The 25,400-nt window shown below is 44.3% G+C and overlaps 1 protein-coding gene across 7 annotated transcripts in view; it reads left to right on the forward strand.

Moving 5' to 3' along the window:
- The window catches only part of Enox1 (ecto-NOX disulfide-thiol exchanger 1), a 563,193-nt gene that overhangs the window by 349,754 nt on the left and 188,039 nt on the right, over window positions 1–25,400 (forward strand). For 6 of the 7 annotated variants that reach the window (XM_041675367.1, XM_041675356.1, XM_041675370.1 and 3 more), the window contains 2 exons: window positions 2,145–2,288; window positions 3,054–3,191. In XM_041675367.1, coding sequence (XP_041531301.1) covers window positions 2,219–2,288; window positions 3,054–3,191 — 208 coding nt within the window. In that variant the 5' untranslated portion in view covers window positions 2,145–2,218. The remainder of the gene's footprint in view (window positions 1–2,144; window positions 2,289–3,053; window positions 3,192–25,400) is intronic. The other variant, XM_041675382.1, reaches the window with a different exon arrangement.

The raw sequence follows: 25,400 nt of genomic DNA on the forward strand, positions 1-25,400 counted from the left end.
CAGCCGCATGAAGTTGTATGTAATTAAAACCATTGGATTGGGAAACTGGAGAGCTATAATTGAAAGTCACAGAGTTCAAGATAGGGATAAATGAAAGTTTACAAACCACATCCCGCTAATAGAGCAATCGTTTTTGAAACAGCAGCAGATTGTTAAGGTATCTGTGAAAGATACAGAGAGAGGCCATGCTCCCCCCCCCCCCCCAGGGCCTTCGATGCTCCTGTATAGAGCCGGAAGCTGGAAGAGATGGTGTGGAGCCAAGACAAGCTAATGCCATCCCTGTAACATTGTAGGAAAAGCCAAGGTTAAGCATAACCAGAGAGGCACAAGCCATAAAGCCAACAATGTAAGGAGATATTCTCTGATAGAGCGTTCCAGAACTGCACGCTCATTAGACAGAAGAAGGAAAAAGCTGTGTGATTGATGTTCATTTGTGGAGATCTGAGCGGCGGGAAGAAAGCCAACCCTGCTTCATTTAGGGAACCAAGTAAGACAAATAGTGACCTTGCGATGATCCGAGGCTGCTCCACTACAGGACTGTTCAAGAGAAGGATGAGACATGCTTGTCCGGCTCTGCCTCAGTGCCTACAGTGCTGGAGCAAAGAGAAAAGCATTCTGGGGCTTCACCATAGTGCTGATGAGTGGCCAGCTACAGGGCATGCATGCACTCAGCCTTGCTGTGGATTTGCTGAACGTGATTCATATGGATAGAATCTATCTTGTGGCATTTGTTGCCTGTGATAATTGGTATAGCGTACATCAGCACATTCTAGATTCATTTGGTGGTGGTGCGGAACAGAAAGTTTGGATATATATGTTATAAATACAGTTTGTTTCCCAGATTGGAATCATTTACTGCTAGGTGATAGGTAACTGGGAGGAAAATGCCCAGCATCTCATTTGCCCTTCTTAGTGACAGCTAGGGATCCGTTGAACTACCAAAGCCACGTTCTCATTGAGCACCTATCCTTGAGATACTGAGACGGGAGCATGCATTTTAGTTGAACCGGCAGGAAGCTTTCTGGCTTCACCGTGCTTATCAAGGGGTGGGCTACTGATCCTTGGCCCTAAGAATCCAGGAACATAACTTGAAATACTCAAACTTCACACTGTACTCAAACATTAGAATATATAAACATCTGAACAGCAATGTGACTCCTGGGAAAAGTAAATTTGCACCTAAATGAAAACAACTATTTAACTTTAGTGGTCATCTCAAGCAATCTTTGGGTTGCTCGTCTAGGTTCGCCACTGGCAAACATGCACCTAAGCTCTGAATGTGTACAGGGTTGACTTTTGCATTTGTAATGGTGGAGAAAAGACTATGATTTTATAATTAATGTCACAGGGAGGATCCTCATAACCTTATCGTTTGTTATATTGTTATTTATATTTATTAGGAAAATTGTTGAATATAACAAAATATATATATAGATATATACAGACATGCATACATATATACACATATATACATACACTATATGCCATGTAATTCTCAAGAAAATTTGGATCGAACAAATTTGTCATTTTATAGAACTGAAAAACAAACATTTTGCCTCTGCTACTGCAGCCTTGTAGATTTCTTCCCAGGACAGGCCCTGCCATTCTTTCCCGTGGCCTCTTCTGATGATTGTTAGCTCTTTTGACAGCCTTACAGAAAAAGAAAGAAAGAAAGAAAGGTTCCTGCTTTTTTTATTCTTCCTCCCTACTTTTTGTCCTCTTTGAATACATTTCACAGATGACCGTCTTCCAAAATAACAACATCAATTAATTTTTTTTTTAACTTGAAAAGAAATCATGTTCGCCCTAGCCTGCCCTGGCTATTGGTGTGCAGTGTGTGGAAGAGGCTGTGCCGGCACTGATAAGGTTCATAAGCAAAGAGGCTGCAGCAGGAGACTAAACCCTAACACCCTCAGAAGCCGGCCCTGAGCCAGGTGAGGTGATAAGGTGACCTGCACAGTCTCCCGTGCAGTGGCGAGGAGCCACTGTGCACAGCACGGCTGGTCAGGCAGCAAGCACCTTGAGTTCTGCGCCCTGCTGCTGAAAGTGGTTCTTTTGTGTTTTGTTCTGTGTTTAAATAGATGATAAGCCATTCCTTCACCATGAATGTCCCTGCCTCACCACAATCCTCTCCTCCTCTGCAGAGTCCGATGTTCTCCGAGGGGACCCTCCACTCAACTGTCAAAGCACCTGGGTGCCCCATGGTGCTTGTCTTCCAATGGTAGATGCGGCTGAGTTCGAGAGCATTGCCCAGTGTCCTCAGGAGCTCCCCCAGATGATGGCAGCAGGTAAAGGTTGGTGGCCAGTGAGACACACACGAGATCATTTGCATTCTTACCGGCAAAGCTTGCTCAGCCATGAAAATCGGTGTGGAATCAGGGGCCAGAACCTGGGGACAGGAGGAAGCTGTGAAATTCAAGAAAAGACAAAAAAAAAAAAAAAGTGAAAAATCAAATTTAACACAGTTTTCCGGTCTTCTTTTTTTCTGTTTAATTTCTGCTATTTGTTTTCTAATTTTATTTACCCATTTTATCAGCCAGTATTTTTAAGAAATAGTCTAAAAAGAGGTGATGAATTTGAAAGAGAATGAAGAGGGGTCACGGGGAGGGGTTTGTTTTCTTGTTGGATGGTTAGAAAGGACACCTGGACCAGCGTAATCCTCAGAAACAGACACATTTGTCTACCTTGCCCTTCTAGGCAGTTGGCTTCTCTCTGCTTTCTTGTAGACCCTGTCCCTTAACAAGTGTTGCCTTACAGAAGAAGGAAGTGGGTCTTCACGTTTCCTCAGAGGACCCTCCTTCATGGCGTGCACAAACAGTACAGAGTTCATGCCATTAAGCTTTCTTCTAGAATGTTCCATGAACACACTTCTTTATGCTCCCATTTTTATGCGTCTGTCCTGATGCTCTTACATCTGTAGAAATTATTCATGTAGCGTGGATCATGGTGTTATTTTTAATGTCTTGGCTATGTGCTAGATAAAGCCTTGTATCTTTAGAAGCAAGGGAAGAGCCTTACCTGTCAACACTAAGCTGAGTTTGTTTCTCCCGCAGCAGCTGATGGTTTGGGGAGTATAGCCCTAGACACTACCCAGCTCAACATGTCTGTCACGGATCCCACAGCCTGGGCCACGGCTATGAATAACTTGGGCATGGTTCCCGTGGGGTTGCCTGGCCAGCAGCTCGTGTCTGGTAAGCTTTCTCCTGGTTTCAAAGATGCTTCGTGGTATTGCCAAACACTGTGGGTGACAGGTGTTCCATGGTAATCCCTCTACATGCCCAGATTGAACATGGCTTTTGATTTTTTTGACTGGGGCATGTCCCGCTGTTCGCACGAGAGATTGTTTTCCTCTGCACTTTGCTCTCTTCAGTCGCAGCAACCCTCACCCTCAGCGCTGTGGGTACACAGCGCATCTTTCCTCCACAGCCCCGCAGCGGCAATCACACTCTCAAACTGGTGGATGGGATGGCTGATAGATTCTTTCCAACTTGCGAAACTGATTCCCGTGCCTCGCTCTGTCTGATCGCCATCTCCCCTGTGATGGCTCGGAAGACAAACGTTTGGCTGCCGTTTTGACTCACGCTCTCGTGTTACAAACGTGGAAGTAGGAGAAAAGTCTCGGGGGTCACTTTTCTAGCATTGAAGTGTCACATGTAGAAACTCAGCTCAGCTGACACCGTTCAGACTTTGCTGCCTGACACCGTCTGAAAGAGTAATTCAGAGCAATCAATAGATCCCATCTTTAGAAATAGCATTGAGTCAAAGGTCATTTAAAGGTTTTTCTGCTTAATTCAACATGTGTTTCTTAAGGGTTTTATGTATGCTTTATAAAACAGGCTTTGAAAATTATATATATATATATATATATATATATATATATATATATATATACACACACACACACATACATACACACCAGTATAAAGCATGTCTCAATAAATTGAAATAGGAAACGAGTGACAGATGATAGGACTACAAAGCTGATGTGCAGGATCACGTGTTCAGTGGTGGGTGGTAAAGATGCAATATAGAAGCTTGCTGCTCAGCCCCTGGGGCTCTGAAGGATGGGAGATGAGCTTTGTCAGCAGAGATGCTGGGATTTGCATGTCTGCCCACTCAGTCCACAAATACTCACCGAGGTTCTCATGGGTACAGAGGCCTCAGCAGTCAGCAAGTGGGCCAGCCTGCATCCTCTTGGGATGTGCATACTGAAGGATGATATACAGCACAATAATTGTCTTACTGTCTTTGACCACCAAGTCCAGAGATGGTGGATGGTGTGCACTAAAGCAGAATTGATTCTCTTTGGAATGTTTAATTCTACCCACAATGCCAAGTTCCATCTCTCCTTCCTTCTTTCCTTCATCCTTTCTCTCCCTTCCTTCATCCATGCTGCCTTTCCTCCCTCCTCTTCTGTCAACAGTGTTCATAAACAAAAAAATACCATATTAAATTAAAAGTATACATATATATGTATGTACATATGGTTTCTCTTCTAAAACTTTTATATGTATTGATGATTTGCTTGTGTGTAACTGTGTTCTGCATGTGTGTCCGATGCTCGTAGAGTCCAGAAAAGAGCATCGGACCCCTGGAGCTATGGTCACAAACAGTTGAAACAGTTGTGATCTATTGTGTGAGCTCTGAGAATGGAGCCCAGGTCTTCTGGAAGGGCAGCCAGTGTTCCTAACCATGGAGCCACTTCTCCACCCTCATGGTTTCTTTCTAGCACCATGCTCTCCAGAGCAGGAGAGGAGATAGGCGACAGGAAAACTGTGAGACCGGGAAACCTAATGGGGAGAAACAGGCTGGACTGCAGCCAGCTGAGATGGTCCACACCTGTAATTCCAGCACTAGGGAAGCTGAGGTGGAAGGATTGCAAGTTTCTGGCCAGTTTGGCTATGTTGCTAGTGAAATCAGACCTTGAAACCTGCTATGGAATTATGATGATTGGCAGCCATTCTGCTCTACGGGTGGGTGTGCACACATAAAGGACATTGTCCGCGTTACAAATGAGCTTATCCAGGCCCTTTTCTCAGAAGCTCATCTAGGCAGATACTTCCTTTCGATAACGCTAGAGTGGAGATTTGTACTCCCCACTTACCTGTCCCCAGCTGCCTAATTGAAATATTCACACAGCAGAGATGGCTTCACTCTCGTCTCAGCTCCCATTTCTCTCAGAAAACGTGTGACTTCTAGAGTAAGCCCAAACCGCAATAATTCATTATTTTTTCCTCACAATTTGGAGTCTTCTGACATTTTAACCATGACCAATTTATGATTTTCCTTGCAACCTACCATGAAAAGAATTACAGCCTTACTCGTTATAGAAGATTTACCGTATCTGCCCTGAATTGCGTTCTCTATCTCCTGTATTAGCCAGACAGCTGAAACTGGTTTTGAGTCTTTCAGAGTGTCTCCGGGCTTTTCTTCTTCACTTCTGTAGCCTGATGAGGTAAACTGCACTTGGGTATGTCCTCAGGATCCGCTAACTGCAATTCTTGACCCAGCATCCTGTCTGGTTCTGTTGAAATTGGCTGGTCTTTGTGTGGTTTTCTTTCTGGCTCTTTCTTCCCCTAAGAAATGTTTCAGTCATTGGGAATATGAATTTTTTTTTATATGTGTTCTGTGAACGTGTCACCTTCAACTATTTCCCACTGTATGCTTTCATGTTAAAAAGGTGAGTCACCCGTCAGGTCGGGAGCCACCCTCCAAGTGTTTTATCCGTTTCTACTCTTCTGTTCTGAGCAGCTTTCTCTGGAGCACTCATGATCACTGTCGTGTGATCATGTCTGCTAAGACCTGTCGGAACACTTAGTGTGGTAGCTTATATCAAACGTGCATCTCTATGCAGTATTTGCTGAATGTTGTTGGCTTCGTATCCTATTTTTCCCATGTTAAACCTGTTTGTCAGTTTAACACATGTAATAGTGAATTTTAGCTATTTCTACCCGACAGGCCGTTTTCCCATTCCTCTCCCTCTTCTTCTGAATCCCTTTTCTTTCCATCAAGCCTCCCCCTGCTCTCATGTCTTCCTGTGCATGACTCACTGGGTTTGAATTTCTTGTCTAAGTGTGGGGTAGGTTATGTACAGGGACACCAACCGTCTATAAGTGGCTACATCATTGAAGAAATAACTCTTTCTCCTCCAGCAACCATTGACTTCTCCATGACACTCAGGAGGAAGGGCTGTCAACACTGTATCACAGGTGTTGACAGCCCTGGTCTGTGTGTAGGTCTTGTGCAGATAACCACTGCTGTGGCGGGTTCCTGAGCGGAAGGCTCAGGATCTTGCTTTCGATCCTGTCCCTGTCATTTTGTCGATGTGACGTAGATGTCCCACTTAGGGCTAATCCCTTCACCATCACTCATTTTGGCATTTGGGACAACTATGAGTTTTTTTATTGACCGTGTCACCCACTACAACAATAAAAGCTTTTGTGATGAAGACCAAGAAGAGCGCTCCTTTAAATATAAAAACATGAGCGTTTAAAACACAGTTTGAGGGAACCGGAAAGATGGCTCCGCAGTTAAGAGCACTGGCTGTTCTTAGAGAGGACCTGGGTTTGGTTTCCAGCACCCATATGGTGACTCACAAATGTCTGTAACTCCAGTTCCGGGCATTTGGTTTCCTCTTCTGGACTTGGTGGGCACCAGGCATGCACACAATACACATACATATATACAGGCAAAACACATACACTATATGTGTGTGTGTGTGTGTGTGTGTGTGTATTACAGAAAAAAATAAAGCAGTTTACCACTGTCTAGCAAAACAGTAGTATTAGCTTCCCCATTAGGGCCCGTGACCTCCCCGGCCAGGTTCAGAGAACTAGGCATCAGTTCACTCCTGTGAATCCTGTTTTCTTTAATTTTTCATTATGGAAAAAAATATTACTCCCTCGGGCATTTTCTCACAGTGCCAGGAAGCTGGCACACACACCCTGCTTGTGCCCCTTTTCCCTTTTGGTTTTTATTTATGTTTTTCCTCTTATAAATAGGTCATTCTCCTTATGAACTCATTTTACCAAATGTGCTCATGGATCACTTCTAATTGGTGTATGCTTACTTTTTAAAAAAATCTATTTTAATACTCTAACTTCATACTTCCTAAAATATTTATCTAGCCTTATTTTTTCTTTGTAATATTAATTCCTTTAAGAAATTTTTCCTTTATGAACTCTTCCTTATATTTTAAGTATAGACTAGTTTGCATACTCTGGAGGTTGATATATGTATTTCCAGTGTCATATTTTCTCATTGACCCTTCTATCTTTTATCAGAAGTCAGGTTTCTATAAATATCTCTCTGTTTTTAAAATATCTGTTGTCTATTAGCGATCTGTTTTTATTCCAGAACTAAATTGGTCAATTCGTACAGTTGTATAATTTGTTTACGGGAAGCTCTGCCATCCCTTTTACTGAACTTCATGTGTAGAATTATTTCCTCTCTCTCAGCATAACCAGAGCCACAGGAGGCTCACTGTCCCCAGCGGCCACCTGGAGTTCTTCAGTGTGACTATAGAAGGTTAGAGACCATCTTTAACATTTCAGAAGGGACTTGGAGATTATTTAGTGTAGCATCCCTTCCGAGAAAGCGTCCCTGCTGTATCTCTGACAGGATTATAGAGAAGCTCGTTTTATGAGCGCTTGGCTTTCTCCCAAAGTTTCTGATATTTTCTAAACGGCCAAGTACTCTTCCCATATTTGTTAAAATTAAACTGACACTAAGTCCTGTTTCTTGATGCTTCTCCAGTTTATTGAGAGATTAAAATTATCAGCAGAGCAAAGTACACAGTTTCATATCCTTTGATTTTATCAGAAGGATTTCCCCAGGAATTGTATCACTTCTTACCACAGTGTCGTACTTTTCTGCTGTGCTGTCTCCTGCTGCCACATATGTGCCTCCATCTTCTATCATCACGCGTCCGCGCCCGCTCTCACGAATGCCCATGTACCTTCCTGTAAGGTTCTGTGCAACATCATAGCAATGGAGCTCTTTTCTCTTGTCCAGACTATAGCACTATATTGTTATGCATCCGTCCTATGTCCTCTGCTGCAGGGGGATGTCGTTTTCCTCCACTTACTGTTTCCTGTTTGTTTTCTCCCCATAATTATTTTGAGGGTGGTTTTTGTTGTTTGTCTGTTTTCTTAACAGTGTTTTGTACATTGTTGGAGCTGTGGTCAGTTGGAAGATCTGTATCCCCTGTTTGTTGTTAGGGACGGTGTCTGTTGCTTTAGTATAGAGATGGCCTGATAGCCATGGCCAACTCTGGGGTAAACACAGGTAAATTGCTTTCTCTGTAGATTTTCTGAGTCTTTACTATATTGACACACCAAGGTCCACAGTGTTGGACCTTGTATGTAGAATTCTCAACTTAATCCGACCTTTAGTAAATACCCATCAGTATTTCCTGAGACACCAGAGTGTGGCTGTCTGCTCTGGGCATGTCCTGTCAGCCAAGGAAAACCTCTGCCCATGTATCCACATTTCTTTGTTATATATGCCACCGTTCACATGACCTTTAAGATTGTGTTTGTATGTGTTGTAGCTGAACGGCGTCACTATGCAATTCCACCTTTGTTAACAACTGCTCGCTGCTCAGGTCTTTCCTGAAACCTGTTCTCAGGTTCTCAGTTTTCTGTGAAACACATTGTTCCTATATAAGGACCCCACCTCTGGTGTCACAAACCAGAATCTAACTGTCAAATCCTGAGCTCTGGCCATCTGTGCAGCCAGACACTCTCTTCTCCGGTGTCCAAATCTCAGATCTCTCTCTCTCTCTCTCTCTCTCTCTCTCTCTCTCTCTCTCTCTCTCATTTTGTAAAATTTAATCTTTGAAGCCAAGCATGTGGCTCTAAGGCAGAGGTAGGTGAATCTCTATGAGTTCGAGGCCAGCCTGTTCTACAAAGAGAGTTCTAGGACAGCTAGGACTGTTGCACAGAGAAACCCTGTCTGAAAAAAACAAACAAATAAATAAAAGTAAATAAATAAAATGAAAGTTTATTCTCATTATGTAAACACATGCAAAATATATCTTGAACATATCTACCCCTCACTCTCCCCTGCCAATTCCCCTCAAGATCACATATCCTCCTTCCTAACTTCGTGTCTTTTTAAAATAATTTTAATTAATATTTTTATTGTTTAATAATCTCATACATGCATATAATATGTTTTGATTAAAGTTTACTCCCCATCCCTGCCCACACTGTTCTCTGTCAAAGAAATCCACTGTGTCCCCTTAGTGCTGCCAATGTCTGCACTGGTACAGTGCTATCTACTGAATCATGTGGAGACTCTCAGGGGCCACATCTTTGGAAACGATTGACTCCCATGCTCTCAGCAGTTACTCTCCAGTATTCTCCAGCTAGGGGCAGGGCTCATGACTCCCCCCCTCCTCCGTGCTGGGCTTATTTATCTGACTTGAGCTTGCATGGATCTCATACATGTTGTCCCAGGAAGCCCCGTTTCTCATAGTAGATACTTCCCATCCCTTCTTTCGTGACGACCCCTGAGCTTTGGAAGGAGGAAGCATGATATGGATGTTGCATTTAGAGCCAAGTACTCCGAAGCCTTTTCTTCTTTGCATTTTGATCTCTCATTCTGTGCAGTTATGGATGTCTAAGTTAGTCACCACCTACTGCAAGAAGAAGCCTTTCTGATGAGGGGTGAGAGATGTCTTCATCTTTGGGTATAGTAATAAATCATTTGAAGTTGGTTTCATCTATAGAGTTATAGTAGTAGGTTGTCCCCTAGGTCACAGGTTCTTGGCCCCATTAATGGTGGCAGGCATGACTTCCATCTGGAAGAACTGACCTTCAATCTAATCCAGGGGGTTAATCCAATACAACCGACCTTTAATACAAAGGGGTTAATTACAGCCATGCCTCCCTCACACCAGTGACTTTATCTTTTTAGGTTAGCTGTTACTGTTGCTCTCACAGTTAGGTTAAGAACAGTGATTCCCTCTTTTTTTCTGGGAGTATACATAGCACCTCAGAGCACTCTGAAAGCCGTTAAGGACGAAGCTTCCAGGTCAAGTTTCTCCATGTTCTATGATTCAAACAGGTGATGTTTTCAGCAATATAATCTGACTGTTAGATTCTGGATGGTAACCAAAAGCAATGACAGTCTCCTGCCATGTTTAGTTGGAGGGGGGGGATCTTTGGGATCCCAGGGACCAACAACTCCAAAAGAAGTCACCCATTCTTGGCACTGGACTTAATATCCGGTAGGTAGCCTATGGTATCTAGAGGCATTGTCCCCCTGTTACAGGATAATTCCCATTTAAACTCTCAGGTGATGGGATCAGAATCATAATGGAGAGTCTGGGTAGAGATGGGAGCCCCTACCTGGGCATTTCACTGAGCGTGAGGGCTTCAGGCTAAGGGATGACCTCGCATCAGAGATGGGAGTCTCTACTGGGGAACGACACACAGGAAAGGGGGTCCTCATGCAGCAGGTGTGGAGCTGTCATGGGGTTATCCTAGTTCCTTTTCCAAAGGGGTGACAGTCAATTGGAAGGAGAGTTGGAGTGCAGGAGACTTCGTGCATCTCTTCTGGTCATGAGATTATACCTTCCTCTCTCCTGTTTGGTGACATCTTCTTTCTTAATGTCAACACTCTTTAGCTCTTATCGATTCAAGTTGACACGAATCTTTCACACTAAGTTCCTTAGCATGCCCTGTGTCATATCTGAAAAAGACATCATACTCCCTCTTAGCCACACGGAGGTCCACACACGCCAGAGTGCCCATCCACTGGGGATTACCTTGAAAGCAGGAAGGACTTCTTTACACCTGTGCACAGCTGCCATCACTCTGCATGGCCCTGAGTTCCTTCCGTGCTGTCTTCTCCTCATGTTCCTAGCTCCCCGTCTTTGCCAGCTCCTACAACTCTGGAAGTTTAACTCTGACGCATGGGAGGGCTAATGTGGGGTGCTTTCCCCACTGTCTTCTTTATTATCCACTCCCCTCCCCTGAGGTTTTCATTCATTTTCATTCATCTCTGCTTCCTCAGACTATTTTTTTCTTCTAGTTCCCTCCTTGGGTTGTTTAATCCTCCCAGGGACACCTTTTATCCTCTTTAATGTGCCCAGATATGAAGAGGCATTTGCTAAATCCTTTCATCTCCTCAAGCATTGCCCCTTTAACTGGGATTTACTAAGCCAGATGTTGTGCTGAATGCTGGGATTAGGAGACATAGACCTCACTGCCAGGTAGCGAAGTCAGTGGAGAGAGAGGAATAGTGAGTAAGCACAGCCAAATCAACAGCCCAAGTGGAGATGCTTGTTATAAGTATGGGTGCTATAGGGTGCCACTATATAGGACATGCGTGGTAGTGGCGAGGTGGTACTGTATCGCTGCAGGGGACTTTTTAAGTGCTGCATAGCAGTGTGGGAAGTTGGCAACAGGTCGTTAGATACCAGGCTGTAACAGTTGCACAGACACAATACAATAATAAAATAAGGCTAGTTGTAATCCTGTTATTGGAGCGGTAACTATGTGAAGGGCCTCAAGAGACATTTATGAATAATTATAGAGAGATTCAGAAAGGTGAACTGAGTCCATGTGGAATATAAGGAAAGTGAAGAATGACCCCGAATCCTAGGAGTCTAGCCCCAGAAACTGACTCAATGGTGGGGAGGGGAAGAGGAAAGATGGGGAAGGGCAGGTAGCTGGTTTCTTTTTTGGCAAGACAAGTTTGAGGAACCTTTGTGAGGAAGCATGCAGTGAACAGTCTACTTAGTGGGCTCTTGGCCCAGGTAGGATGGGAAGACGGAGAAGTGGCCTTGGCCACCATGACACATGATGGTCTTGCATGCCATTGGACTTTTCTACTGTGCAATTAGGAAGGTCCTTTGTCTGCGCATGCTGATTTCAGTCTGACTTCTGATCCCAGTCCTTTCTCATATTTCTTCTGTGACCTGCTAGATTCTGTCTATTGCTGGGTTCCAAAGCTTGAAATGAGAGATGGGGTCTAAGGTAGCAAATGCATTGTGGAAGTCTGCCACACACCATCCCCTCAGCTCACAGATACTCGGGGCACTCTGTCAATAGACTAATCCACAGGCTTGCATCAATATGAAAATAGCGCTCATGCCAGCATGCTTCTCATGTCAAATGTCTCCTGTATTGATGATGGTACTCTCTGATCCAGGTGTAATTGCGGGCAGGGAGGAAGCCTGGCACACAGTGGTGGAACTCTCTCAGAGAAGATGATCAGTGCTCTCTTTTGTTTTCATTTTCTAACTAATCGAAAGAGTCCTCATTACCCAGGGTCAGAAAGCAGATAGGCCCTTGACTTAGAGTTCCTGATTTGTAGACCGTACTTCCTGTACTTGTGATGGTTTCACCTCGCTTTGCACAGTTATGTACCCTTTCTGCCCGGGACATTAGGACACTGTGTTAGTAGAGTTACTCACACCCCATGATATTTCAGAGGTTCAGAATTTTCAGGAAGCAGAGAAGCAGGAGTTTACATAGCAGGCGAGGTGCTGAGGGAACATGAGTAGAAGCTGCAGTCGTTGGAGTGAGAATTGCCTCCCATGGGTCCATGTGCTTGAAGACAGGGTCACCAGTAGGTGGTCTGTCTGAGGCGGTTGTGAACCCTTAGGAGACACAGCTTCATTGAAAGAATACATCATATAGGGTAGGTTTTAAGGGGTGTGAGCCTCGGCCTCTTTCCTGTTTCCCCCCTCTAGTTCCGGTGTAGATGGAAATGTATCAGTCAACTTCCTGCTCCTGACAGCGTGCTGTATCTTCCCCACTGATGGAGGAAGGTCATTGGCTAATAAAGGAACTGTCTTGGCCCATTTTATTGGTTGGAAGATAGGTGGGAGGAGTAGGCAGAACAGGACGCTGGGAGGAAGAGGAAGTGAGCTCAGTCTCGACAGCTCTGCTCTCTGGAGCAGACGCCTGAGAGAGACGCCATACTCCCAGCTCCCAGGCAGACACATGCCATGAAGTTCGACCCAGGATGGACTAGGCTAGAATCTTCCCGGTAAGACCGGTTCTCACAGATTATTAGAGATGGGTTGATCGGGATATCAGAATTAGCCAGTAAGGGCTAGAGCTAAAGGGCCAAGCAGTGATTAAATGAATACAGTTTGTGTGTTGTTATTTCGGGGCATAAGCTAGCCGAGCAGGCAGCTGGGGTGCTGGGGACGCAGCCCCGCCGCCCTTATTACTACACCCCACTGTTATGAATTTTGGCTCTCTGGAACCATAAGCAAACAAAACAAAAACCCAACGCAACATTCTTGTCAGGCATAATGGAGAACAGCTTTAAGATCAACACTCAAAAGCTAGAGTCAAGCCAGTCTCTAAGTTGGAGGAGAGCTTGATCTACAGAATGAATTCTAGGCCACGCAGTGCTACCTCATGAGACTCTCCCTCCTCCCCCCAAAGAACCTCTATCACAGCAATAGAAAAGTAATAATACAGATGCTATATCAGTAACTGTGCAAATGATTGTCAACTGCGGGCCGTTATTGAGATGAGCATTCTTTTACCTAGAAGTTTTGGGGGAGAGGTTGAAAAAGGCTTTGCTAGAGAAGTAATGATTTAGTTAAGCCCTGAGGAAAATCATATATTTTCCCTCACCAAGAACATTCTAATTTGCCAGGGGACAGGAGCAAAATCCATAGTTAAATTCATATACCAAGATTGATCTGAGGGGGCCTCAACTTGGTGTGTGTGTGTGTGTATATACACTAATACATATTGAATATATATTGAATCTTTGTTATAATGTCAAAATCTCTTAATTGTTAATATGCAGTTACACGGTGAAGTCTATATCTTTTTTATTTCACTCCCTTTAAATTATTTGCAGTCTTATTTATGTGTCCATACTATGACCTTAAGTTGTAGAAATATTGCATGATACATCTCCATGACTATCATTTATCTAATAGATTGTCCTGGTTTCTGTTAGGCAAGAATTTAATTCATTCTTAATTTATCATTGTATTTTCTCTACTATCAAACATAGAGCTTGGGGTTCAGAGCTATATAACTGAGTAGCTTTACGATTTTATTCACTTATATGAATAATATACAAAACTTGATGAAGGAAGTTTTCTGCTTGGCCCATAGACGTTTCTAAAGTATAGTCTTTTTATCTTTCGTCACAGTGAGATGTGGAGGGAGACCACACTGCTGGATACCACTGATGTATTTTTCTCATAATTGATCATGATCTCTCCAGATTGTGTCTGTCGTAGGAAAGTGGCTTTCCTGTCAGTCCCCATAGTGTTAATGCTGTCTTCGACCTTCTCGTGCATCTGGAGCGTGTTTGTGAGAGTTTCTTTCTTTTGCTTCTCTCCTAATTCTCTTATCTGTGCTCCTTCTCAGACTCCTTCTCCTGTCTGACTTCTCTCCTGGCCAAGTGCTCCTCTTCTTTGTTTGCATGCCTAAGTAAGGCATTGTATTTGTCAAACACTTTCAATTTTACATTACCATGGGATAGTTTTTTTTTTTTTTAATTTCCTCAAATATTTTTGGGATTTGATCAGGTCAAGTTCCTTGGAAACGGTTTGAATTTGCTCAAAATTTCCATCAGGCTTGGGTAGCTATGTCCAGGGAACCCTGTAGACCACACAGAATTTAACTTAATTCCAGGTGAAATACTTGGGAGATTTTCCTCCATGCGTTGCCAAGTTCCTCCCCCCACCTCCAGCTTTTGAAAACTTGGCCCTTTTCCAGCCCCCTTTGAGCTTCCGACCTGGCTCTGTTCTCATCCTTTCCCCAGGCTTTTGCTCCAGTCGCTGGCATTCTTTCTCACAACCATGGTGATGGCAGTAGGCCGAGGACCCTGAAGATGTGTAGACACCCCGTCTGCTAAGTCCGACTCATTGTGCTCTGCCCACAGCCGTGTGGAGGCTGCACTTAAGTCGAAGAGAGACTCTGCTTGGATTTCCCTTCTCTGTATTGAGTCGGTCATAGACTCGGTTTCAGATGTGTCCAGATGCTCATCACCCTGCATGTTCTATTGTCCCGTCTCTGAAAACTGTCACTTCATATATTCTCCTCATTTTTTTTACTTGAGGTAGCATATAAAGTCCATCCCTATTGCTTACCTGTGGCTGGAAGAAGTGTTCAAAGTCTTTGCAAACGTTTGTATGTATCCTTGGAGCTCTGAGCAGTGTAAACCTGAGGCTGTGATGTGAATGACTTAAGGAGTGCCAAAAATGATCGTCACAAAACCTGTCAGTTCCATGAAAGTGTACAGGGAACCTTTGGGGAAGAAGAGAATGAATGGGGGTGTGGGGTGATGAGAGAAGGTAATATGGGTGTATGGGCCAAGTACATGATGTGCTCCGTGTTTACACTGAAGCATGTTGTTTTATATAGTGCACATATGCTAATGAAAACCCAAAACACAGCATAAAACACATTTCCATATTCTAAGAACTTACCAGTAATTGAAAATTTAATGCATGCCGAAGACTGGAAATATCCTTGTTTACTATTCTGCTAGGTGATGCTAGCTACCTTATAACAGGGGAAGGAAACTAAAGCCTGGGTGACACTAATAAGCTTACCTACAGATGCCGAGAGAGAAGAGGGCAATTTTGGAATCTGCTACCTTTCACTCTCTCGAGATTTGTAGAGAAATAACTAAAGAAAGGCCTCTTTAGTTTTGCCTTATGCCAGGCCCATCTTTACACATTTTTGTAGAAATCCTCAGCTCAAAACACTGTTGGCAAGGGAGGAGAGGCATCATGGAGCTTTTGTTGTTGTTGTTGTTATTATTATTATATTGGAATTTAAGAGAGTTCAATTATCCTATTTATATTCATGTCTCTTCTTTTGTGCTTGAAATCCGAAGATTCCTAGAAACCCTTTTGGGACTTAGCGCTCCAGGGATCTAGGATTTGTACTAGTGCCTTACAGGGAATAATTTAGTAATATAAAGCAGGCCACTGTGAATGAGACCATCATTGCCAGTCCTCAGAGTCAGTAAGTACAGGAATTGTGCATATGCACCATATGAAAACAGGAAAGTTCTGTCAAGAAAAAAAAAATACACTTCAGGTATTTCAAGATTAATGCAGATAAGATGGACATAGGGCAAGTCACCTTAGCCCTTAACTGCATGGGAAATGCAGGAAGCAGACAGATGTGTGAGTTGCTTTGGTAACAGAGGTACCAGTAGCTCCTGCTGATGGAATTTATCTCTTGGAGGAAAAAAAGGAGAGTCAGGTACATCTGCTGATTGTAAGTGGGCTGCTGGGGAGCAGAAAATTAGAGAAGGGGAGAATGTCTTGAAGGTCCTCACCACTGTGGGCCAGGGAGGGGTGACTGAGAAGACCAACAAGGTTGCTAACTGGAATTTGAGAGCCCTACACAGCTTTCCCTTGAAGAGTGGCTCTTCTCAGGGCACAGAGAGTGTGGGTTAACACAGGGCTAGATTGAATGGCTAGTTTAAATCAAAGATAGGGAAACAACGGTGGAACCACACATTCCTACCCGAGTGTGGAGATGACAGTGAGGAAGGGGGAGAAGGTGGAGGACAGAGGAGCATACAGCAGTAAACAAGGGAGAAGATGGAGGACGGAGGATCAGACAGCAGTAAACAAGGGAGAAGGTGGAGGACGGAGGAGCATACAGCAGTAAACAAGGGAGAAGGTGGAGGACAGAGGAGCAGACAGCAGTAAACAAGGGAGAAGGTGGAGGACAGAGGAGCAGACAGCAGTAAACAAGGGAGAAGGTGGAGAACGGAGGAGCAGACAGCAGTAAACAAGGGAGAAGGTGGAGGACGGAGGAGCAGACAGCAGTAAACAAGGGAGAAGGTGGAGGACAGAGGAGCAGACAGCAGTAAACAAGGGAGAAGGTGGAGAACGGAGGAGCAGACAGCAGTAAACAAGAAGAGGAGAAAGTAGAGGACAGAGGAGGGCATTGGCCTACAACTGCAGTAGATTGGGATTTTTGCCAGTAATATTTTGTTGTAGATGGTGAAGAATCATCTCTAGAAGATAAAGATAGTAGCTTTAGAGTCTATGGTCTTTGGTTTGAACAAACAAAAACACATTAGGATTATAAGAAAACAAACAGGAAGAAAAGATCCCAAGAGAGGGCACAAGAAACAGAGACCTCTTGTTTGCACACCCAGGAATCTCATAAAAAGAAGCCGTATTGTATATGCAGAGGATCCGGTGCAGACACATGCAGGCCCTGTGCATGCTGCCGTAGTCTCTGTGAGTTCAGATGAACTTTGCTCATGTTGCTTTAGAGGATCTTAATTTCTTGGTGTCCTCCATCCCCACTGCTCTTACACTCTTTCTGCTTCCTCTTCTGTAGTTTCCTCAGGGGAGAGATTTGATGGAGACATTCAGTGTAGAGCTGAGAGTTCCAAGGTCTCTCACTCTGTCTAATGTCTGGCTGTGGGTCTCTGTTGTTGCTGCCTTCTGCTGTAAGAGGAAGCTTCTCTGATGACCACTGAGCAAGACCCCATCTATGAGTGCAGCAGAATGTCATTGGGAGTCATTTTGTTGCTTTTTTTTTTCTTTTTAGAACAGTAGTATTATGTTTTACCCTAGTCCCCGGGCTATCTAGCCTTAGTTTCTTGGCCACCCAAACAGTGTTGAGTGTGACTTCCATCTCTTGGAGTGGGTCTTTAGTCAAATCAGATACTGGTTGGTTACTCCCACAAGCTTCATGCCACCATGACACTAGCTTATCTCGCAGACTCAGAACATCACTGTCCATCCAAGAGTTTGTGGCTGGTTTGGTGATTGCATTTTATTTAGAAGGAGATGTTAAAGCTGGTGTTATGGAATTGTTTCAGCGTCCAGGACTGGTAATGTAGGTGTCAGTCATATGTGAGGAAGACCTATGCGTTAGTTTTCTTTACTCTCAGTAGTGAGCCATAGAGGAAGAAGTAGGAAAGGAGAAATAGTGGTCCTGGTAGATTCCCCATCTGTGAACAATGTTTCCCTTGTCCTGATTTCTCTCATTCTTGTCTGCTACAAGTCATAGGAAGGCAACAAGAGTGCCCTTGGTGCACACTTACAACTTAAAAATACCTCCCATGAGCGACTTGTGTTGACGCTTCTTGGGCTGCCCATCCCTGGACCTGGTTTAGGTTTTTGTGAAACATCGAAACTGAAGTTTAAGTCCTTGAAGCACCTCTTCGGGCCTGGGCATGGCTAAGGAAGCTGATCAGATGCTAACTTCTAGTGTCTTAATTAGAACACAGTCCTACAGTTGTAACTGAGCTGAAAAGTGTCTGGAAGGTGTTTGCAGATACAAATTTAAACCTGTGCCTTGATTGGAACGTATGTGTCTTGTGAAAACTCAATACTGAAATCCTAGTCACCAAGGTTTTAGGAAGAGGTGCTGTTGGCTGGCCATGCCATGACACCAGAGACTTCCTAACTGGGATTCATGTCCTTATAAAAAGAGATCTGACACTACCTGTCTCTGTCCACCATGTCAGGATGCAATGGGAAGGGGCCAGCATGAGTAGGTCTTAGCAGATACTGAGTTGCAGTGCCTTGATATTAGGCTCTCCTACCCCCTCCCTGTGTTGTTTATTAGCTCTCCAGTCTGTGTTAGTTCCTTAAAGCAGCCCTAGAAATCTGAAGCAGAGGGCTTGTACTCATCTAATCTATTTTACCATGATTTTTTTTTTTTAAAAAAAGACACGTTAGACATTAAAATGAACATCACTGAGGTATCTAACACACCGTTTTCCTCCTCACTCAGGGCATTTTCTTACATCATAAAAGATGCAGTTTTGACCTTGAGACTTTTCCTTCTGAAAGTTCCTGCCTATGGAATGAGGAGACTTCATCCTTAAGGAGAGGGAGAAATAGCACAGGCTTCAAGTCCACTAAGTCTTTCAAACCACGAGGGCATATTTAAAGAAATACCCCTCACATCGCTGGCTAGGACGCCTGTGACCTCCATCAGTTAATGCATCCTAGCCATTTATTCCATCTCAGCAGGACAAATGGGCTCCAGTGCCCTAATGTGAGCTGACTGAAGCCGCCACAGGGGACCTCTGCCCAGTGTGAGCCATCACTGATGAGATCCTAGCCAGAGACATTTGTGCGAGCTGTGCAATCACTCAAAATGCTCATTTTATATTTGCAAGACTTCGTGGCCTCTTTTGGAAACCATGCATTCGAGAACATCCGTTTGAATGTGCTCATCCCCAGCGTGTGAAAATACTGCCTAGTCATGGGTAGGAAAAAGGCAATTTTGAAAAATAATAGAAGAAAAAGATGATTTCGTCTTTGTCTAGAGTTTCTGTGCCATCCTGTTGGGACATGGCCAGGATTGGGGCAGATCAGAGATCCTTCAGAGCTTGGAGGATCCCAGGGTTCAGGGCCCTGGCTGACCAGTGCAGGCGAGGGTACAGAAGCGCAGGAAAGGACATGAGAACAGCTCTGAATGAAAACGAGGCAGAGCACTGCAGGCCCTGGGTGCAAGACCTTGACTCCTGTGCTGCCGTCAAACAACTGTGCTCACATGTGAGAATCACTCACCCTTCCTGGGGCACCAATAACAGACAGCATAACAATCCCACACAAGGATAATTTGGTGAACCAGTGGGTTTATCGGGCTCACTTACAGGAAAGTAAGTGAGCAACCTCAAAAGCTCCACATCACCAAAATGCCCCATCCTCGCATAGATAGTGGTTTTCCCATAGCTGCGTAGATGGAGTCCCTCTGTAAGCTCTGAGTTGCAGGGTCCTTGGTAAGGTGGTAAGACATGCAGCTCAGGCTGAGTTGTCTTCTCAGAGAGAAAGTCAGTAGGGGACATTTTCCTTTCTCTTATGGTGTGGTGTCCCTCCTTCATGAATGTGGTCCACCAAAGGAACACAGGGACATGCCGAGAATGGCTGATGGAACCAGAGAGTAGATTGCAGTCTCTGAAAGTAATACCCAGGGGACAGGAATGCAAGGGACCTGTAGAAGTTGCCTTGGCCTACTGTGGGACTGAGGCTGGGCTGTCTATACCCAGAAAGAATTGACCCATGTAAGGGATGCATTACAAGAAGTCATCTACAGCTGTACTGCCCTGAATGTGTCCCATTTTGTCTGATGGCCGAAGCTAAACAGAGTCAGGCCTGGTTAGGACTTGGATGGGAGAATTACAACAAGAAAAAGGCATGTGAATGCATTCCTCCACACTGTCCTGAAATGACAAGAAGAGCTGGGAAGGGGATGCGATGGAGGTGTGTGTTTGCTGTGCATTAAAGTTAAGAATATTACGAGGAAAGAGATTACAGATTACATCTGTGCTAAGTAACCTGCCCTGCAGTCTGACAGCTTGAAGTGCACGATGAAAACAGTGAGGAGGGAGAAAAGGAGATGAGGGTGAGAGGCGGTGTGTGATGCCCAGTTCCCTGAGCGAGGAAGGACTGGGTTCACCGAGAGCGAAAATGGGAGTTGATTCAGCAAGGGCCTGGGGGCCAGGGTGGGGCTTCTGTGGCTTTATTAAATCTCCTGACAGAAGATGGTTTTGAAGAGGAAGCAGAGGCTCCTGAGGATATGGGTGGCTCAGATTGGCACGTAGATTGGGTTTGTAAAGTGCCAAGACAAAGGAGGATATGGAGATGATGTTAGTGAAGGGAACCCTGTCTGTGCAGCTGTGAGGTTGCAGTAAGCCATGGTGGGGTAGGACGTTTTGGTAATGCTTTCAGGTCACCCATATTCCCTTTATTCCTTGCCCATATTCTGTAACGAAGTCCAGTGAACCATTGTTCATGACGCCAGACTTGGGTAGAATGGTTCCTTTGGCCTGTGATTAGTGTCCTTTCAAGAGTGCAGATACTTGATTGTGTCTCCCCCAGGAAAAGTCCAGTGGTAGCAGGCCATACAGATTTCCAGGGCCCCGCTAGGACCCCCCACCCAAAGAGGATGCTCAACTCCCTTAAACCTCTGTTATTTGGTTATTTAGAGAAACACCACCCCCATCAAGAACTTAAAACATCAACATGCCCGTTGCTAAAGTGACTAGCATTCAGTTAATTACCTTCAGGAAATAAAGCCACATAGCAACACAGTACCCACAAGCACAGTGTGCCTGTAATTAAGATAATCTTTTTGGTGGTGATGGTGTCTTTTGTTTGTTTATGCATTTATTCTCTAATGGATCCAGAGAGCCCCTGCAGAGCTAATCACACCTGTAACCGCGTGAGTGATGTGGGAGAATCATTCTAAGAAATCGCTCTGATCTCTTACGGCTTTGAAGGACCAAGTCCAAGAGAGGGGAGGATTGTTGCCAGCTTCCGGGCCTTGGACTTAGCATGGCATATGCTGAGTAAAGCAATCCCGGAGTTTAAATGTGCAAATGTGTAATCGTGAATATGCACAGTAACTTAAATGCTCAATATGCTGCCGTCTCAGTTCAGGCAATTGTAGGCATGTGTAAAATGCTTGGTCTTTTCTTTAGGTAAAAAAAAATAACTTAGCGCATTGCTAAGATTCCACCTCACTGGCCTTGTGGGCTTTTATGATCAATTTTTATTATGATTATATCTCTTTATATTTGATGCTAGAGATGGAACCCAGGCCCTCTTCAGGTTGAGAACTCTGCCACTGAGTATATCCCAGCCCTTTATTTGACTTCTGAATGTATTTCTTTCAAGAAAACTAGGGACTTTTGGAAAATGAAGGGAAGACCCAACAATGTATTCATTGTTGCATTCATTGCATCCATGCTCAGAAGGGAACGGCTGCGTGTGTGCAGTGTGTATAGGATGGGCTCCGCTCTGAGTGGCTTCCTGCAGGTTCATGTGATTGGGCGGGACCTGTAGAAAGGCCATGATTCGCTTCTTGTGAAAATGGGCACCTGAAAGCCAAATCTGGGGCAAAAGATCCTGGAAATGTGATCATAAGACTGTGTTATGGTGGAGTGTCCGCTGTGGGGAACAGATGGCAGGTCCGGCCAAGTGCTCGTGGCACCAGAAGATGGAGAGCTACAGAGAGCCTCTACTAGGAATATCTCCCACTGGCACTCGGTGCTTTCATCATTTTTAGAGACATTTGAGAAGCAGTGTGTCATTTAAACATTAATGAGCTGCCTCAAAGTGGGAGTGTCTCCCATTATTTCTGCACTCAGAGCAGACTCTGCTAATTTGTCAGAGGGCCTCTTTGCTCCTGAGGTGGGATCAACCTCACGTCTCAGTGTGATGCTCCAAGCAGCCAATAGCAGGATTCCCGTGAAGAGACCTTTCTGTTAACCCGGATCCAATCAACACCTTTCCTTCTTTTCATTTGTTTCCTGCTGTAATTTTTTGTAATGTATGGAGGTGGGTGTTCAGTGTCAGCTGTAATTTCCCCCATAATATCTAGGTTGGCATTTAGTGTTTGTCCCTTCTTTAGATGGGTGATACGTGGGCCTTCTTTTTCTTGATAGAATTGGAAGCTGTTTGTTCTTGGTGACCTTTAGTGGCTCCATGGAGAACTCCGCAGGGCAAAGGCACATGCCTTTATGTAATCTCCCATGAAGTTGCTAGGTTGGTGAGATGTCCATGACAGAGAATGTGCCCAGGCTTTCTCACGTTCTTAGTCACGTGATGTTCCTTGCTGAAGCCCAGGGTACTGAGTAGAAAGATTGTTAGCTGCTGATCTCCGGTGGATGTAGTACCCTTTGACAAGGAAGTCTTCAAAGAGTTTGGGTAAGTCACTTTCTTTCAATTCTGATGAATGTTAGAGAAATCTCCAGGAATTCTGGCCTCTTTCCTGGTGCCAGATGAAGGGCTTGCCAGACATTTTTTATCTTTCCCTGAATTACTAAACATAAAGGGATGGCTAAACCTTAAGTATGGTGTCTTAATCAAATGTCTGGATGACTAAGAGGAAGCTACGTTTTTCATGCATTCATTATAAGCATTTTATAGATTTAATACACAGGAAAAAACCATTGTTACTTCACAAAGCCTCTGAGATAGGAATCAAATTAATGAGCCATGCTCATTTCTTTACATTTGTAATCCATCTGCCTAAGTCTGCCCTGTGTCATTTTAAATCCCCATTACTTTCTTTTTGTTATGACACAATGTTCAGTTACCCATCCTTATCTTTATTATATCCGTCCGTCAATCCATCCACCCACCCATCTATCCACCTACCCATCCATCCATCCCCCTACTCATATCCATCCATCCATCCCCCACCCATCCATCCATCCATCCATCCACCCATCCTTTCATCTATCCATCCATCCATCCATCCATCCATCTGAGTGTCAATGTATCCATATAATCTTCATGGTGATATGCCTCCTAAGTGAAAGGACCTTATCCATCTGTGTGCCCTTTTCACCCCGTGAATTGGTGTCATGGTTTGAATATGAAATGTCCTCATCGAGTTTGCGTGTTGAGGCTTCATCATCCCAGCTGGCAGTGCTCCTTTGGAAGGAGGTAGAGACTGCAGAACACAGAGCCCTCGTATTCACTGTTTCACTGCTGTGACAAAACAAGCAGCTGAAGGAAGAAAGTTTAACTTAGCTTAGAGTTTCTGGAGCAGGGTCCATAATAATGGCAGGGAGGGCATGACAGGAGGCAGCCAGAGCAGGAAGCTGAGAGCATCTCAGCCATGAGAACTTGAAAGCACACAGAAAGGGAAACGAGAACAGCAAAACCAGAGGGAGTCAGTTGGAAGTGGGGTGAGATTATAAACTCTCAAAGCCCCCACCCGACCCCATGACCCCCTTCCTTTGGTAGGCTCCACCTCCTAAATATTTGGGGACCAGGTATTCAAGTGCATGACCCTCTGGGGTAGCCTTTTTATGCAACCCAGCACAACCCTGCTGGAGGATAGACCTTTGAGAGGGGTACCCTGTCCTTTTCCCCTTCTTACACCCACCCTCCACTGTGATGCTAACCCTCACCTCAGACCCAGAGTAGCACAGCCAGCTAACGATGGCCAGCTACCAGTGACGCTGTGAGACAAAGCAGTCCTTCCTTCCTTCTGATGCTTTCTCTGAGAATTTGTTGTGAAGGAAAAGAAAAAAAAACCTAGCACAGTTTCTATTCAACAATGTGTACTGAAGAAAAGAGTCTTTTGCCTGTGGGTTTGTGTGTGTGTGTGTGTGTGTGTGTGTGTGTGTGTGTGTTTACCTTTTTGTGCCATCTCTTTGTTAGAACCACACAAACCATTTCCCCCTTTCCTTTGCAAAAACGAAAAAGAAAAGAAATTGGAACGTGCCTTCCCTGAAGGCTCCCGAGGATCTTTTGTCGGGTTTTAGGCCTGAGTACCCACAGCGGGGAGTGCTAAGAATTTATACATCAGCTTCTCAGAAACAGTTACAGGGGCTTGCAGCCAAGTGCATGTCAAAGAGGTGAAGTAGGATTGTGCTTTAGCTGCAAATGAACTTCTTTCCTGCAGTAACTCAAAGACATACAGTGCTTCCCATTATTTTCTCTCACTATTTGTGTTTCATCTTCTTTATGTGAATTATTTATAATGACCAGTGTACAGTAGCAGAAATGCCTGCAGGGTTGTGTCTGAGTCTGCCTCAGTCTCTTCGGCACCAACTTAATAGTGATCATGATAAGGGATCCTTCTCACCCCAGCATCCTTGGAACATGCTTTTTTATTTTTTATGGAGCTGCTGAAGACACAGGAAAAAGCACATAGAAAAGATTTATTTAATATTGGATCATGCATAGTATACTTAGAGTGAAAAAACAAGATTTCCCAAGAACGTAATAGCTTTTGATGAAAAATAGTGCCATTTTTTTAAAGCCTGTATATAAAACAAAGCCAAAATTTTCAGAAAAATTTGAAACAAATTCCGTTCTCCCTAGAAATAGTTTTTATATGTGAATATGGTGGGCATGCATGTATATGTATGTATGCTTGCTCGTGTGGTTGCATGTACATGTATGCGTGCACATACATGCATGTATATATGTGTACAAGCTTGGAATCAGGAATATTCATCAGAGAGTAAAAAAAGAGACATCTTGATGGGGGTTATTTCAGGGTTTGGGAGAAACCTAGTACCAGGGAACGCCCCAGTAACCCACAAGGATGACCCCAACTAAGACTCCTAGCAATAGTGGAGAGGACACCTAACTGACCATCTACTATAAGTAGATTGGTGACTTCCCTAATTGCCATCAGAGATACTCTATCCTGTAACTGATGGAAGCAGAGGCAGAGATTCACAGACAAGCCCTGCACTGAGCTCAGACAGTCTTGTGGAAGTAAGGGGAGGGATTGTACCAGCCAAGGATTGGAAACCACAGAGACAGCTGACCTGAGCTCACAGGAGCTCATGGACCCTGGACCAACAGTTAGGGAGTCTGCATTGGGACTGACCTAGGCCCTCTGCAGGTGTGTGACAGTAGTGCAGCAGGGTCTCTTTGTTAGGCTTCTAACAGTGAGAGCTTTTGGTTACCTAGATTTAAGGGGAGGAGCTCGGTCCTG

Source organism: Microtus oregoni, unplaced genomic scaffold (assembly GCF_018167655.1).
Source record: "Microtus oregoni isolate MIOR12 unplaced genomic scaffold, Mior012 000001F_ref0000356, whole genome shotgun sequence".
NCBI lineage: Eukaryota > Metazoa > Chordata > Mammalia > Rodentia > Cricetidae > Microtus > Microtus oregoni.